Source organism: Arvicanthis niloticus, chromosome 7 (genome assembly GCF_011762505.2).
Source record: "Arvicanthis niloticus isolate mArvNil1 chromosome 7, mArvNil1.pat.X, whole genome shotgun sequence".
In the NCBI taxonomy this organism is placed as follows: domain Eukaryota; kingdom Metazoa; phylum Chordata; class Mammalia; order Rodentia; family Muridae; genus Arvicanthis; species Arvicanthis niloticus.
In genome coordinates this window covers 13,631,514-13,647,652 of record NC_047664.1, presented here as the reverse complement: position 1 = coordinate 13,647,652, position 16,139 = coordinate 13,631,514, and the positions used below count along the sequence as shown (strand labels likewise).

The window sequence follows — 16,139 nt, the reverse complement described above, 5'->3', positions numbered from 1 at the left end:
CCTAAATAATCAAGCAGAGAGAACGTCAAGCATGCTGGATGGGGGACCAACACATGAGCAGACAGGTCAGCTGCACCTTATTGATATCAGAGATGAGCTTCCCTTCTCGGGGCATGTAGACCTTCTGATTATTAGCTCGCATCTTGCTCTGAATTGTGAAAAGCAGCACCTCCAAATTCCCCTTCTCAGTAAACCTGAAGAGAGAAAACCAGCCATAATCATTACTGTGCCTTTATTAGAGAAAAACTTTACTTCACTTAGTCATGAAACTTTGAAATCCTTCTCTGTACACTGGGACAGCAGCAGGCTAGCCAATGGGTCCCCATGGACCTGGGGACTGCAGCATTGCTTTGTGGCTGCTTGCTGTTGTTAGAATGGACGTTTGAGGACATCAACGGAACAAAGTATTTTTACTGGTAACCTCAACCAAGGTGTAAACCTTATGCCCTAGACCAGTGGTTCTCACGATCCTCTTAGGGGTTGAAAAACCCTTTCACAGGGGTCACATATCAGATATCCTGCACATCAGATATTTATGTTATATGAGTAGCAAAATTTACAGTTATGAAGTAGCAATGAAAATAGTTTTGTGGCTGGGGGTCCCCACAACATGAGGACTTGTATTCAAGGATCTGAGCAATAAGAAGGGTGGGAACCACTGCTCTGGACCACGGACTTACTTCAGAGAGGTAGATAGTCAAGTCAGCAAATGTCTAACCTAAATTTTCAGTGGCTTTCAAAGACGTCTCTCACCAAAAAACTCACAAATGAATTTTCACAAGAAATAAAAGGACTTACTTTGGAAGTACAGTGAACAAGAAATAAAGTCCATAATCCTTACTTAATAATTATATTAAATTATATGCAGGGGCTGGAGAGATGGTGTAACATGTCAGAGTACTCGCTGTGCAAGTGCAAGGAGTGCAGTTACACCTCAAACACTAGCAGTGAAAGCTGGCGGAGCTCTGCAGGTGACAGCAGGGAGGAGCAGTGCCAGCACCGCCCCACGTGAGCAAGGACACCAGACACCCTCCTCTGGCCTCTGAGCATGCACACAGCTATACATTTCCAAACCTATACAGGTGCATACATCACATACATTTGAAGAAAAGAAAAAAACAAACAAACAAAAAAAAAAACCCAACTTTTTAGGTAGCAGAACTTGACCTCAACTGGTATGCAATGATTAACTGTCTTTACTTAACATAATATTCATGTCAGCAAATGCTTGATTTCAGGTTATTTTATCAGATCTGTCCAGGGTCTTAAAACATATACTATGTATCAATATATACCCTAACTTTTCTTTTTTCTTCAGAGGAATGATCCTGCTATGTAGTTCCAAGTAACCCTGAACTCAGGATCTTCCTGAAGTGCCCCACATGTTGGAATTACAGGTGTGTGCTAGCACATGGGCCTCACTGTGTTGCTTTTCTCAAATCTACAAAGCAACACACTCAAGGGTTTTGAGAAGAAACTGAGGACTTACATCATTTTTTTGGTTCACACATATCCTGAGTATCAATGGTACAGTCCACTAGACAGGGCTCAGGGGAAACATGATATATAACAAGTCTCAGTAAGGAGGAAAACAGGCTACCAGGAGGGACACTGAGTTAACAGATGATATCACAAACGTCAGAAACAGGTGTCTCTGGGTTGCTGCATGTCTGCTCCCATACTAATGACAACACTCTGCCTCTTACTTAGGCGGCTTCTCCACTGTGCGGTACGTGTTGAATGCCTGAAGCTGCTGCTGGACCCCGACCAGTGAGTTAGCAAATTTGCGGTTGTTTAGGATGATGATGGTTTGCTCAATCCACTCCAGAAGGTCAGAAGCAAGTGACTCGTACTTCTCAATCATTTTCTCCGTTTCTATAGCATTATCAAGCACCTGAAAGGAAGGTTAGAAAATGGGTACCCAGGTGTCTCCAGCCAGGGAACACATGCTGCAAACATTTCCATGTCACACACACACACACACACACACACACACACACACACACACACACACACACACACACGGGCCAGCTTTCCTGTGGTTCTATTCCTTGACAGAGGCATTTTAACTTAAGTGCAGAAAGGCACGCAGTCTCATTACCTGTGAGCAGTGGCAGCCTAACTCAACTGGAACTGGTTCTGAAGCCACCCAACCCCCAGGGAAAGACTATGATGATGTCTGTAATTCCTACAAAAGCAAAGAAACCTCTGGATTGGGGCAGGGGAGGGGGGCAGCAGGTGAAATCTGCCTACATGAGACAAAAAACACCTAAGACTTAAGGCTTTTAAAATCATGGTCAGGAGGATTCACCAGGGTGAAGCCAATTTAGTTAGATTTTCAACAGTGTATTTCCTGTGAAGGATGACAGGAGGTTTGTGGATAAATCCTTCCTCAGTTCCTTTCCAGAGATTCCCACCAACACTCAGCTTCTCATTACCTTTGGAAGACAAGGGTTCTACTACTGTTAAGTGTTGTTTGCTACGGGCAAAGTGGAATCCATAGGAGAACAAGGGCTCACTCAGAAGCAGTGCAGGAGGTGCTTCTGATGTATGGAAGAAGCTCACCTTTCCAATGCGCTTTCCTTCCACAGCCAAGGCCTTCATCTTGGAGAAGTAGTGGTAGTAAGTCACCACGTACGTGATGATGGACTTCTCATCAGGGTGGTCCACGCTGATGTCTGTAAACAGAGGGCTTCCCTCAGAGTGCTACCCGTCAGCTGCCCCCAGGGCAGCAAAGGCAGCTACAACACCTCAGCACCACCTACCCATCCAGCAACTTCATAGGCGTTGGAAATTCTGCCATCACATAGTTAACTGCCCAACAGGAAGACAGCACAGCACAGATTCGTTTAGCACATGAATATTCACAAAGCCTTCTGCAGAACAGAAGGCCTGTTTGTTTCTCACCTTCCTCTCAACCCCTAACACCAAACTGGGCTGTGGTTAGACACCACATCTCAGCCCATGGCACACTCATCTTTGGACAACTTTGTCTCCTTTCACCCGAATCCAGGTAGTGACAGATTTTAACGTCACACATAGCTCAGGCCCTCCTGTTCACACAAACTTAAAACAATAGCTTCCTCACTGGGCTTCTCTGTCGCCCCACTCACCTACCCCAGGCTGACCCTCCAGAAGCCAAACACAAAATGACCTTTAGCGTGAGCACAGTCCCTTTAGTTCTTTTTACCTTGATGCAGCTTCTCCTCGATTTTCCCTTCCTCTCTTCAAATGTTTATCAAGCTTTTTATAAGTGCCAAACATTATTCCAGATGTTTCTAATTCCACAGGAGAACATGCTTCTTCACCACTTTTCATACATCCCCTGTACTTCTAATACCCCTGCGTTCCTTACAGCCTTTGCCTGAAAGGGCCTTCTCCCACTCATAGTCACTACCAGCTCAGAAGTTGAAGCTCAAGAGCTACAACCCCAATACAGGCATTTCTCATTCCCATAGCTAAATTACTTTATTCTTCCTGCCTTGTGACTCTGTACTGGATGCACAGTCTGCTTTCTGCAAGATATTATCATTTACTCGTATGTTTTTGCTTATAAGCCTTAATCCCAAAGGGTTAATAAAAGGCTTCTCGCACTATTCCATTTTCTGGTTCCTATAAGTGGATGGATGGTCAGTGTGCATTCAGTGAAGTAAATAAATAAAAATGACATGTCTTGGGAGTGGAAATGTTCAGAGAAACACTCAACCTGAGTCAGATTAAAAATAATACACACAGGTTTCCTATCTGTCACGTTCTTTTTTTCAATACACATTCCACACACAACTTTATTTCTATTCTGTAAATAGTTCAGTGTGGAGAAAAAAACAGTTTCTTTAGCTTTAAACATGAAAACTCTAGGGCACAGGCAGGAATGCTCCTAGCCCCACTTACTATCAAGGTACCAACAGGACCAAGAGCCAAACTGCATTGGTTTTGCTAGTGTACAGTCCAGGGTCTCCTCATCCCCATCAATGTCCATGAGAGGGGGGTTGAGGAGAGAGACAGACAGAGTGCTGCATCTAATTTAGCAAACACAAAATACTGATATACCTGGAGTAATAGAAGGCAAACATTTCCAAGTTAATCTATGAACACATTTTAACTGACAACCTTTGTAACACTGGACAACTAATGATCAAGGTCAAAACCATAGGAAACAAGACATCAAATGCTATTTTTAGCTCCAGTCTTGTGATCTGAGAAATATCAGTCTCCCTTTCATACTCCCTGAAGATCAGAAAGATTAATGAATGGTGTTAATAAAAAGTCTCTGTGTTAGGAGAAATGGAAAGAGGTTTGCTGTAAAAATACAAAGGACTAGCCCTAAGGAAAACTGCTCAGAGAGAGGAAGGAGTTAATTAAACATGAAGATTGATCACAGCTCAAGGAATTTTTACATCAAGAAATCACTTAATAGCATAAGATAATTTTCTCTTGGCTTCCTGTAGTCTTATCCACTGGAGAACAGCAAGAAACCAGCTTGGCAGCCACATGACCTCAAAATGCCCTTGGGGAGATCAACTTCCTCTTCTAGATTTATAAGACCTGTAAACTTTCACATACAGATCTTTGTCTCTTAATATTTGCTTACAGCTGAGAGGATCTCTAAGCCTCTAGCATTACAAACTAAATAATCCCTTTATAATTTAAATATTTCTCAAAATTAGAAAGAGTTCTGAAATCCCACATTGTAATGGGACCTAGAACTGAGGATTTTTATAAGCTGTCCCAGAGAGGGCAGCTTGGTCATCTGAAGACAAGCTTTGGCTACTGCAGGGACCCAGATCCTAGCAATCAGTTCCATACAGATGAGATACAGTCTATCATAAGAAAACTGTGCCTCTCTCATCCACTCACACATTCTCTTCTTTATTTAAGCTCCAACATCCTAAGAACGTCCTTGTTCTTAATCTCCCTTTCTCATGAACACCAGTCAACAAGCATTCACTGAGTGCCTATGCTAGGCTTTCTCAGTGAGCACAGGTGCTAAGAAGCTCCAGTGACAGCCTGCAGACGGAAGGCCACCCTTTTCCAAGGGGTATTCTTTACATCATTCCCAGAATCCCTCACTCCTCAAATGCCTGCTTTTCTGGCTTTTTACTTTTGCCTGTGCCCCCTCTCTCTCACCCATCTTCAAAGCCTGGTCAAATGTAACTCATTCTATAAACCCTCAACTGTTGCCATAACTGGAATTTTAAATTATCCTTCTACCTCTTCTTTTGGTAAGTTTCAAGGAATGCCGTACACACAGAGCCCAGCAACACAAAGAAGACTTTCCATGAACCTTCCGATGCTGGAGATGCTGAAGTCCCACCCTTCACATCCTGGATCCTTACCTTCAGGGTCTAATAGTTTAGTGAGGCCAAGGTGCTGCTCTGCCAGGTTAAATGCATTCTGTAGATTGTAGTGTGCATTAGATTTCTTCAGCTTATCAAAATCAATCAGGTCAGGCCTATACAGAATGACAGTGGAACATAAGAAACATTATGTCTTGGAAACAAATCAAGTGTCTAATGAGACATGAAATAATCACCGAGTAGAGTAAAATTACAGTATTATATAATCATCAGACAATGATACATGGCTTCTGAATAATGAACTCATACATTCTCCCTAATATGAATGCAGGAATTACGACTATAGCACAATTTCTAACCCAAGGATAGGAGATACCACAACTCATCCAGATCTGCCACAGGAAAAGGTACTAAATCTTTCTACCTTTACCACGATTTCTTCACTTACCGGTGTTTGTGTATCAGTGCATTGAAGGCCATGCCATCTCTCCAGCTAGTAGTGAAATTGTGAATGTTGACATTGGGGTACCTGTCAAAGACAGAGCACAAAAGCAAAACAACAGAATTACAAATAAAGGTTTATGCCTTTGCTAAAAGCTAAAAGCTAACAAAAAAAAAAAAAAAAAAGCAAAAGCAAAGCCTGTGTTCACTGTAAACTCAAGGCCATATCTCAATAGCGACAATTATGTCTGAATATATGTCCCCTTAAAATCAGGTTGCTGTGGGGCTGGAGAGATGGCTCAGAGGTTAAGAGCACTGACTGCTCACAACCATCTGTAATGGGATCTGATGCCCTCTTCTGGGGTGTCTGAAGACAACTACAGTATATTCATCATTTATATTAAATAAATAAATAAATAAATAAATAAATAAATAAATAAATAAATTTTAAAAAATGAGGCTGCTGTGAAATAAAAATAAATAGCTGTATTTCTTTACAACTGCTTGGTAGTTCAGTTCCATAAGATGTGAACTGCATTCTAAATGTTAAAACAGTATTTTTACTCAGGAAACAGTAACCATCACACAGAAGCCTCTGGCTTTGTATCTCACCTGCCAGGGCTTCGGGGCCCATTCTACTGGGATCTGAACTCATATACAACTGAGACAAAGCTGGCTACGACTGCCCAGTCACGTGATACTCAGTTCTGTTTTACACACAGTACTTAGCTGGAGAGATGATTTACAATAAAGGAAGAACTTTTCTAGAAAACTTTTGTTTCGAACTGGCCTCTGCTATTTTATACCACACTAATGACTAATAACTTTGTATCTGTGGTTGCACAAAGGTTCAGACATGCTGTTTCATAGACTACAACCCCTTTGAAAGCTGCATGTCAAATATCCTGCGGATCACATGTTTACCTTAGGATTCACAACAGCAGTAAAATTATAGTTATAATGGAGCAACAAAAATTATTTTTCCCCTTCCCTTCTCCCTCTTGCTCCGGCCCTGCTGTAGTTGTCTTCAGACACCCACAAGAGGGCATCAGATCTTAATACGGATGGTTGTGAGTCACCATGTAGTTGCTGGGGTTTGAACTCATGACCTCTGGAAGAGTAGTCAGTGCTCTTAACCACTGAGCCATCTCATCAGCCCATCAACAAAAATTATTTTATGGCTGGAGGTCACCACAGCAGAAGGAGCTGTATTAAAGGTCACAGCATTATGGTTGCTGGGAACCACGGGACTATAAGCTCTCTCTAATTCCCAGGCTTAACATTCATCACTTACACCTATGAATGAGGTAGAGATATTTTGAAATTTTTTGCATTCATCTATCTGATTGGGTTATGGTTTATGGGTATCAAGAGGGTACCTGTGAGAATGTGTTCTCTCCTTCCACCTGGGTTCCTAGGATCTAACTCAGATCATCAGGCTTGATGCCAAGTTCCTTTACAGCAAGTACCCTTAACCTGCTGAGCCATCTCACCAGCCCCAAGGTAAAGTAGTTTTAAGAGCAACTCACTAATTAACCTGATAAAGAACTGCTTCTTATTAAGAACCAAGGACTCTGAAATAATTTCATCAGCACTTTACAGGATTTAAAAATATGTATTTTATTCAATTTTATTTATGTATATGTGTGTTTTGTGAGTTTGTGAGCATCATGTGCCCACAGAATCCTGGCGGAGCAGAAGTTCCAGCAGCTGTAAGCCACCTTACAGCTGGAAGGTGCTTACAGCTGGTGGGAACTGGAAACAGAACCTGTCCTCCAGGAAAGCAGCGAATGCTGCAAGCTTCTGAGCCAGCTTTCCAGCCTCACGTTACATGTTTGGTATTAGCTAAATTCACACAATGTCAATAAGCAATGACAAGCTGCAGTTGTGTAAAAGAATCTCCAAGTTGGGTTTCAGTGGAAGAACACAAGGAAAACCAGGACAGGTTTACATAATAACTGCTTCTATGTTTGCTGAATAAAGCTCCCCAAGTGGCAGAAATTAAAAGGAGAAAACTCCCAAATGCATTTAAAAAAATATCTGGGTTTGATTCTTAGATCTTAAATTATAAAATTCTGGGAGCATTTCTAAGGGTCTGTGGAGCTTTCCTGATGAAGAGAATGCAGCTGAGTGAGGAAATAGGACAGGTTCAAAGTATAAATCACAACTCTTTCCATTCTGACAGACAGCTCTGAAATGTCACATACCAACTGTTTATGTGGTAACAAGACATCTCAGCGGAAGCTATAAAAAGACACTTGTCAGCACCTTCACAGTGCCGCTGACAGGGAACTGAATCCTGGAGATGCCTCCCTTGTGCCCCTCTGCTGCACACTCACCCAGCGGTCTTCATCTGGCACCACAGCAGCAAGGCATCCTTAGCAGACTTTTTCTCTTTGTTATCTTCAGTCTCCACACTGATATCCTGGATCTAAAGTTTAAGAAATATCTGCCTGAGCAATGAGAACAGGTCTGCATGTCTATGAAACAGATCAAAAGTCCTGTCCTGTACACTGCCTGCTCTACAAGTCAGTAAGAACGATCAGGTTCACCTCAGATCCTCCAGAACTACGTTTCCGACTCTACACACAAAGGGATGACTGGTTCCAGGAGTGCCTCCGTAGCTCCCAATAAGATGCCATGTATGCCCCGGAACCATCTTTCAAACTACAAGCTAGTGGCTTGCTTCTAATAGAAACCAGAAAAGTAGTTTACTGAGGACAAGGTATGTATCATTTCCTAGAGAGAGCCTGTTAAATGCTATGCTCTCTATTTTTAAAGTTCACAAGTTCAACATTAGACACTGTGATGGTTTGTTCATGCTTGGCCCTGAGAGTGGCACTATGGGTGGTGTGGCTATGTTGGAGTAGGTGTGTCACTGTGGGTGTGGGTTTTAATACCCTAGTCCTGGCTACCTGGAAGCCAGGTTTCTGCTTGCAGTCTTTAGATGAAAACGTAGAACTTTTAGTTCCTCCTGCACCATGCCTGCCTGGATGCTGCCATGTTCTTGCCTTGATGATAATAGACTGAACCTCTGAACGTGTAAGCCAGCACCAATTAAATGTTGTCCCCAATTAAACCTGGTCTTGGTCATGGTGTCTGTTCACAGCAGTAAAACCCTAACTAAGACAGACATAAAGCCTAGTATAATGGCACCAGGGTCAAACTAACTGAGTTCTTTTTTTTTTCTCCTCTGTTCCTTCCTTTCTTCCTTCTCTTAGTCAGACTAAAAAATTTGGTTTTTGATTTTTATTCTCCCCCCCCCCCCCGTGTGAGATTTTTTTGGACACAAGGACTCATGCAAGAGATGAGACTGCTGAGAGATTTGTGGAGGGTAACCTGACTCCAGGGCAGCAAGCTTCCAGCACCTTGAACTGTAAATGAGGAGCAAGAGCACAAAGCACACACCTGGACTTTGAGCCAGGACTAAATAGAGGTGCTTCTCCTGGGCTCCCTCACCCCAAAGCTTCGGAAGACCCACAGCAGCGTGAACCGCACCCCATGCAAGGCTCAGGGAGTTGCATGGAGTGAGTGGCTTTCTCATACATGCCTCTATACAGAGATACTCCATCACACCAATTCAAACTCATGAAAGGCATTTCCTTTTCTCCTGAAAACTGCTCCTTTGTATCCAAAGGAGGATGAGAGAAGGTAAAAACCCAGTCCCTATCCTATATGGGCCACAATTTGGCAAAGTCTGGACAGCCTCAGACTAGTCACACTGCTCGACCTTTGCTACTGAAAGCCAAACGGCAGCGATCAGATGTTCAGAGGTGCACCTTAAGAACCCATGTCACCAAGTCCCATTTGACAGGAAAGCTATGTATGTCAAGGGCAGTGAAATGCAGAAGAACATGGTAGCTCTGACATTCCTCCGGGGTGGCAGCAGCCTGGTCTCTGTGGAGCAGAACGCTCGTATGTGGAAAGCTGGTCTACATTCTTTAGGCTAAGCTCCTTACCTGGAATCGCAGAATGATAGTCCAGATGAGGCCGAGGGTCAGCCGGTGGTTTCCATCCACAATGTCATGGGAGCCCATGTTCTCAAGATGGACTCTCTGCTCCTTCAGGAACTGAAGAGCCTTGTCAACATTCTCCAGACAGTGGATCCGCATCCGTCCCTTAGTGGGTTTAGGCTAGAAACCAGAGAACAGAGGTAGAGACACTTTATCCAGAAGGGCAGAGGAACTACCCTGAATCATACATGCCTGTCATGGTTTGTGCCCAAACCCAAACTAAAATTTGTGTGCATTCATTTGGTCAGGGAGTCTCAGTGCTACTTCTGCTACCTGCAAAGGTAAGTAACACTGGCTGTACGACCTGAGACTGAGAGTCAGTGCAAAGGTAAATAACACTGGTAGCATAACCTACAACTAAGAGTCAGTACTAAAGTTTATAAGGACTGGTGGCACAAGACTGAAATTCCAGCTACTCTGGAAACTGAGGCAAAAGGATCCTAAATTCAAGGCTAGCAGAAACAACTAATCGAGACTGTCTCAAAGCAACCATAATAAAGCAGGCTGCACATACAGCTGAGGAGTTCAGCACTTGCTTAACATGCACAGTCTCAGGTCCAGTATCCACCAGCAACCCACCAACTCCCCCAAACGGCAGTATGTCAGTTCTTCTAGCTTCTGTCCTATTTGCTTCAGAGAGGTCTTCTCAAATGTTTAAGATGTAGTATGGTACTCAGACACATTCATGAAGCAATACACTATTCTCAAGAGGTAACAATGATTTCTGCTAATTACACGGACACCAACCAGACTCTTCAGGTGCTGTCTGCCGAGCACTATGCCCTAGCATCTCTCTCGTTGGTGGTCCATGGCTGACCGCAGTCAAGCTTCACCATTGTCATGACTGTGAGCGACTAGTATTCTTATCCGTTTACTGATGAGCTCAGTTAATCTACTCAGCTAGCTAGTATGTAGCGCATTATCTTTATGTTACACAAAAATACACAATATAAGAGTGGTAAACATTTCCATGTGAATGGAAGAAAAAACTCAGTTCTCATTTGACAAGTAGTTTTAAGAGCTATTTGTATATTATTACGCTTCACATTCTTGAAAAACTGAGCATGAAGGAACATGTCTCTAATGAACAACCTCTGAAGCTGCCCCTCAAGAGCTGCTAGTTCTCCAAGGACACGTGCTCCCGTTAATTATCATCAGGTTTTTAGGGTGGCACGGGCCTATTCCCATGGCAACAAACACACGTCTCTGCCCTGTATCATCACTCACAGGACAGTCTCAACTGCCATTCAACAGAAGCAAGGACAGCCATCAGATAAATGGGATTCAGATCCAGGGGTCTCAGTAGGTAAAGCCCTCTATGGAAATGCAAGTTTTCACTCACCCTCCTCGAATCAATTTCACAACTTTCTCTCAGAGCTCATATGGTTTATTCATCTATTTATATTTTTGGAAGGGTCTTTCCTGCTTCTCCTTGCCTGGCACTCTTTGTGGCAAATTTTAGCAACCTCTGCTCCAGATCCATCTTCCATCAGATTCCAAAGGAGAGAGAATTAATTATGGAGTGAACCAACTTTAGGATCTGAAAATCTAATTCCAATTCTCCATTACAGTCACTTGGTCATTCCCTAACTCTGAGAATCAGTGTAGTCATGGGTTAATTCTCCTTCCCTGAATGGACTTAAGGCCTTTAGAGAGCAAAGAGAAGGGTGGGCAGTCCCAGGTCCTAAACAAGGTAGACACATGCTCTGAGCACGACACTGGGATGTAAGACTACAGAGAACACAACAGCAGGGTTTACTGTGCAGAGTCTGGAGGTGGGAAAGAAGGAATACTTCCTGGAGCTAGTTTGCTTTCCTTTATAAACAGAAGAGGACACAGGAAGGATTCCTGGCAGGGTGTTCTTTCAGGGAGGAAAGGAGGTTTAAGCCATTTCCTTCCACCTTAGTAATTCCTTACTTCCTGTTTTCTCCACAGAGATACAAATGAACCTTGAAGCTACCTGAAGAGCAGAATTGATATGCTGGACAGAACAGCAGCCTCTAGAAAATACCTCAGCCTATATAACCACACAGACATACAGAAACACACACACACACACACACACACACACACACACACACACACACACCCCTACACCTACCTGCTAGGTCTTGATGGTCTCGGTTCCTGAGTTATAATGTTTTCAAAGCAAAGACATTTAACTCAGTGGTCAATTCCAGCTATAGAACCCAAGCTAGCTAGGTATGGCCGAGCTATATCACCCAAGTTGAATTTTAAGTGCCTGAAGCCAGAAAAGACACTAACTGGCCCCAGGAAAAATGAGCAACCAACTCTTGCTTTAATCACAGGTATTCTATTCATTCTTGTTTCTCTCTCTCTCTCTCTCTCTCTCTCTCTCTCTCTCTCTCTCTCTCTCTTCCCCCCCCCCACGCCCTCTACTGATTAAAGTATGAGAGACACAGCTGGAGGACAAAATCCCTGAGGCAAACCTGAGCTACATAGTGAGCCCTGTCTCAGAAGAGAAAAGCACATCTCTACTGGTTATACATATATAAAGCCCAATTCTTGTCTCCAGATTCTTCCTTACCTGTCAACTGCACTCATCTACAAGTTCTTAAAAGTCAGAGGAAACAACAAGGGGCCTGCCTCATTAGCCTGTAAGAACTAAGTGTAAAATCTCCAAAGCTATACACTCTCCAGGGCGAGAAAGATAGTTTAGGGGTTGTGAGCACTGCCTGTCAAGAGTCCCAGCACCAACATGGCAGCTCACAGCCGTCTTTATTTCCAGTTCTGACATCCTCTTCTAGCCTCCACAGGCAACACACAGACATGGTTCACATATATTCAGGCAAAAACACCCATATCCCCCATCACACACAATTTTTTTAAAGGAATTCCAACTAAACAAGACACTTGCCGAACTGTACATTCAGTCCTCTGATAAAACCCCAGAACCTTCATCACATGATGCTGATGTGTCTATCACGGCATGAGCTTCAAAGAATGCTTTCTTCCTAGGTAAACCTGACTTCCTATCTTCTGGCTACTTAATCTGAGCCACTACTCCTCCTGGGTCCAGCTGAGGGTCCACTACCTAAGGTTTCTGGAGCCCCCATCTAAAGACCCCTTTCCTTTTCTGTCTAACCCCTGGGCTTTGCCTCTATTTGTTTGGCACCTTAGAATATGGTTCCTCACTTTCCACATTTATGTAAGTATGCCCCAAATTAGTGGGGGTACGAGTTCGGCCGTGTCTGATTTGTTTGAAACAAAGTAAAGTTTCCCGTTTACAAATAATACTTAGAAAACAGGCTGGCTCTGCAATCAGGCTACAAAACTCTTATCTCAAAAAGCAATACATAAGACACTCGTGGAGGTGCAATGCCTTGAATCTCAGCACTCAGGAGGTAGGGGTAGGCAAATCTCTGAATTCAAGGCTAGCCTGGTCTACAGAGCAAGACTACACAGAAAAACACTGTCTCAAACCAAAAATAATAAAAAGTTTTTCTGTTATTAACACTTAACAAAGGCCATGGAAGAAAAGAAATGGAAAGGAAAAGAAAAAAAGGAAAGAAAAAACCAAGTTCATTCTAAACAATTCAATGTAGGCTTAAATCTCACAGTAAATCTCACCTTCTTCACTTAGTTCAAGCTGTTCTGGAATTAGTATTTGCAAAACCATAAGAAACAAAACAAAGTACCTAAATGTTGTTCGCGTGTTTGTGTGTGTACTTCTCTTCTAAGAGACTGATAAATGGAGTAAGACAACAAAAATAAAGACAAAATCAGGAAACAGCAGGCCATCGGCCCTAATGCTATCTATGATTGAAAACAGCAGGCGCTGGAAAAGACCCAAGTCTCTGGAAAGATTTACCTCAGTCAGAGGGGACCTACTCCTGGCAGCAGCAAGGCAGAAAACTGGCTATCTTCCCTAAACTTTTTCTTTGTCACAGAGGCATGGAAGGGTTGCAACCATAGCAAGCTCTGACCTTGGCTATGACCTTTGGCATAACTTCATCATTTAAGTGGAAGCCCAATGACATTATGTTTGGTCCCTCTCTCCAAATTCTGATCATACGGAGGGCAAACCTCCACCCGTTGGTCGCAATCTCACGTGGCCTTGAGATCAAGTCAGTTAATAGAGTGTCAGGCATAGGTTCTGTGTTCACACTTTTTCCTGCCAAGATGATGCTAGAGTAAAGGGCAGTCTACATTTTTAATAGAATTTTGAAACATGACCTTCATGAAAAGTTATAACCTGCAGTGATTTCGGAACAAGGCACTGGAACGGAATGGTTTTATTCTCATTAACTGATTCCCAATCAACAATAGTCTGATTGCTCTATGACCACACACCTGACATGAGGGTATGTGAAGAATACTTTTGGATATCTAGCCTCTTGGGCCAAGCCTACAGGTGCTAATTCCTCTTCTCAAGAAGAACAGAATCAAGTTCTAAGACAAGGTAGATGGCTACCTAAAGCCTCTGAAACATATCTAATTCATTCTGTTAGGCTATATCCAGATTGTGTTCAGGGTCATTAACTAACTCCCCCTTTTCAGGTTCACTCAGTAAAAACATGTGCATACAGAACTCCCCCTCTGTAAAAGAACCTGAAACTTCATTAATAAAGTAAACTTGTAAATTCTATTCCCTCAAACATTTATCTACTATCCCCTGCTGAGCTAGCGACAAAGACTAAGGACTAACATGCTAGTAACTAGGACAGGGCTGCAGACAGACTACAGATGCCTCCAGGATTTAGAATGAAGGTGCAGAAAACCCAAACTGGCTGACTGCAGAGTCAACTGGGACATTAACTAACAAGGAAGCTTTGGAATCTGAATATGCAAGAACCCTTTTAAGGCTCACTGAATCCTAACAGCCTCAGGAGTGTGCTTTGTGTTTTTCCCAGAATCCCATACACCAAATAGAGAGCATGCCCAAGTCAGTAGGAGCGTTACCTTACTAGAACCTGAACAATTAAACTGTCCACTCTATAACCAAAGATGGCTATTAGGAATAGATCATAAAAGAAAACAAAATTCTCTGACACTGACTGCCTGAGAGGGTGGAGGTGGCAGGTGTCTTCCATTCTCTATCCTTAGTCTCTTAGGTTTCTGAGTCACTGAAAAGCTTAGGGGGCAGGGAGAGGGAGAATGTGTATGAGTGTGAGTGTGAGAGAGAGAGACTGTGTGTGTGTGTGTGTGTGTGTGTTGTAAACACAGATGGGTATAGTGGTACACACTGTAATCTCTGCTCTTGGAAACTTGAGGCAGGAGGATTGTTATGAGCTCTAAGCCATCCTGGGCTAAAATAGAAGACCCCGTCTCACAAAACAAAAACCGAAAAACAGGGGATGGTGGTGTATGCCTTTAGTCCCAGCACTCTGGAGACAGAGGCAGGTGAAGCTCTGAGTTGAAGGACAATCTGGTCTATAGAGTGAGTTCCAGGACAGTCAGGCCTACACAGAGAAACCCTGTCTCGAAACAAACAAACAAACAAACAAACAAATTTCCCACCACCTTCCTGCTTCTTTTGCTACAGTGGGATTTATTCTCACTCAAGAACTATGAATTGTTAGTTGCTGTTTTGGTTTTTTCCCTGTAACACCTTTGTTTTCTCCACTTAGATAAAGGCAGGTGAGGCCCCAGTCTTGCATTATATGGACATTGTCATCACCTTTCAGTCTTCCTGAGCTCTGGGTATGCAAAGGTAAACATTTTACTTCACACAGTCTAAAAGACTGGACAGTACTAGAAAAAATTAAGTGTTCAAACCAATACCTATCTTTGTGACCTTTTATCATTTTGTCAAAGCTACCATTCAAAACATAAAAAAGTAAACAAATCTACAAGATTAAATAATGAGGGAGGAAAAGCCTGACAGATGGGAAAAGAAAAGTCTGGTTATAAATATTACTTCTAAAAGATGCTTATCACAGTAATTCTAGCCTAGGCTCTAAAGCAGATCTCCCTGAAGAAATCACTATCAACTGTTTTGCTTGCCTCCCAGCATAGGACCACTGCCCCACAAAAACACCACGGTCCTGCAGCCATCTGCACAGGGGCCTACTGATCTAGAAGACTGAGGTGGTGACGCCTGCATGCTGGGAATGCAGAGCATGGCAGAACTCCATAACAAGAGGAGGCTGGACTATCTTTTGAAGGCAAGACTCTGTTCTTGACCAGAGGGACAGGGAAAGAAAATCCTGTCTTCATTTTTACTGCTGTTTACAGATGCAATTCTGTTCACAGACTCCTAAGAGGGAAACAAAGCCCTAGTCTCTTACCAGCAGCTAGAGGCGTGTGCACTGATCTGCAAAAGGATCTGCTGTGCCTGTCAAGTTAAATAAGAGGCTCTTCTGGCAGCCCCACCAACCACTGGCATCATATTTTCCTGGCGATGTCAGTACAGATTTGGGGCTCT

At 43.0% G+C, this 16,139-nt stretch overlaps 1 protein-coding gene across 2 annotated transcripts in view; it reads right to left on the bottom strand.

The window, feature by feature from the left end:
- The window catches only part of Sptbn1 (spectrin beta, non-erythrocytic 1), a 159,646-nt gene that overhangs the window by 40,637 nt on the left and 102,870 nt on the right, over positions 1–16,139 (bottom strand). For both annotated transcript variants that reach the window (XM_076937963.1, XM_034508259.2), the window contains 7 exons: positions 9,698–9,871; positions 8,078–8,169; positions 5,746–5,826; positions 5,337–5,452; positions 2,566–2,678; positions 1,707–1,894; positions 77–194 (listed from right to left, as the gene is read on the bottom strand). In XM_076937963.1, coding sequence (XP_076794078.1) covers positions 77–194; positions 1,707–1,894; positions 2,566–2,678; positions 5,337–5,452; positions 5,746–5,826; positions 8,078–8,169; positions 9,698–9,871 — 882 coding nt within the window. The remainder of the gene's footprint in view (positions 1–76; positions 195–1,706; positions 1,895–2,565; positions 2,679–5,336; positions 5,453–5,745; positions 5,827–8,077; positions 8,170–9,697; positions 9,872–16,139) is intronic.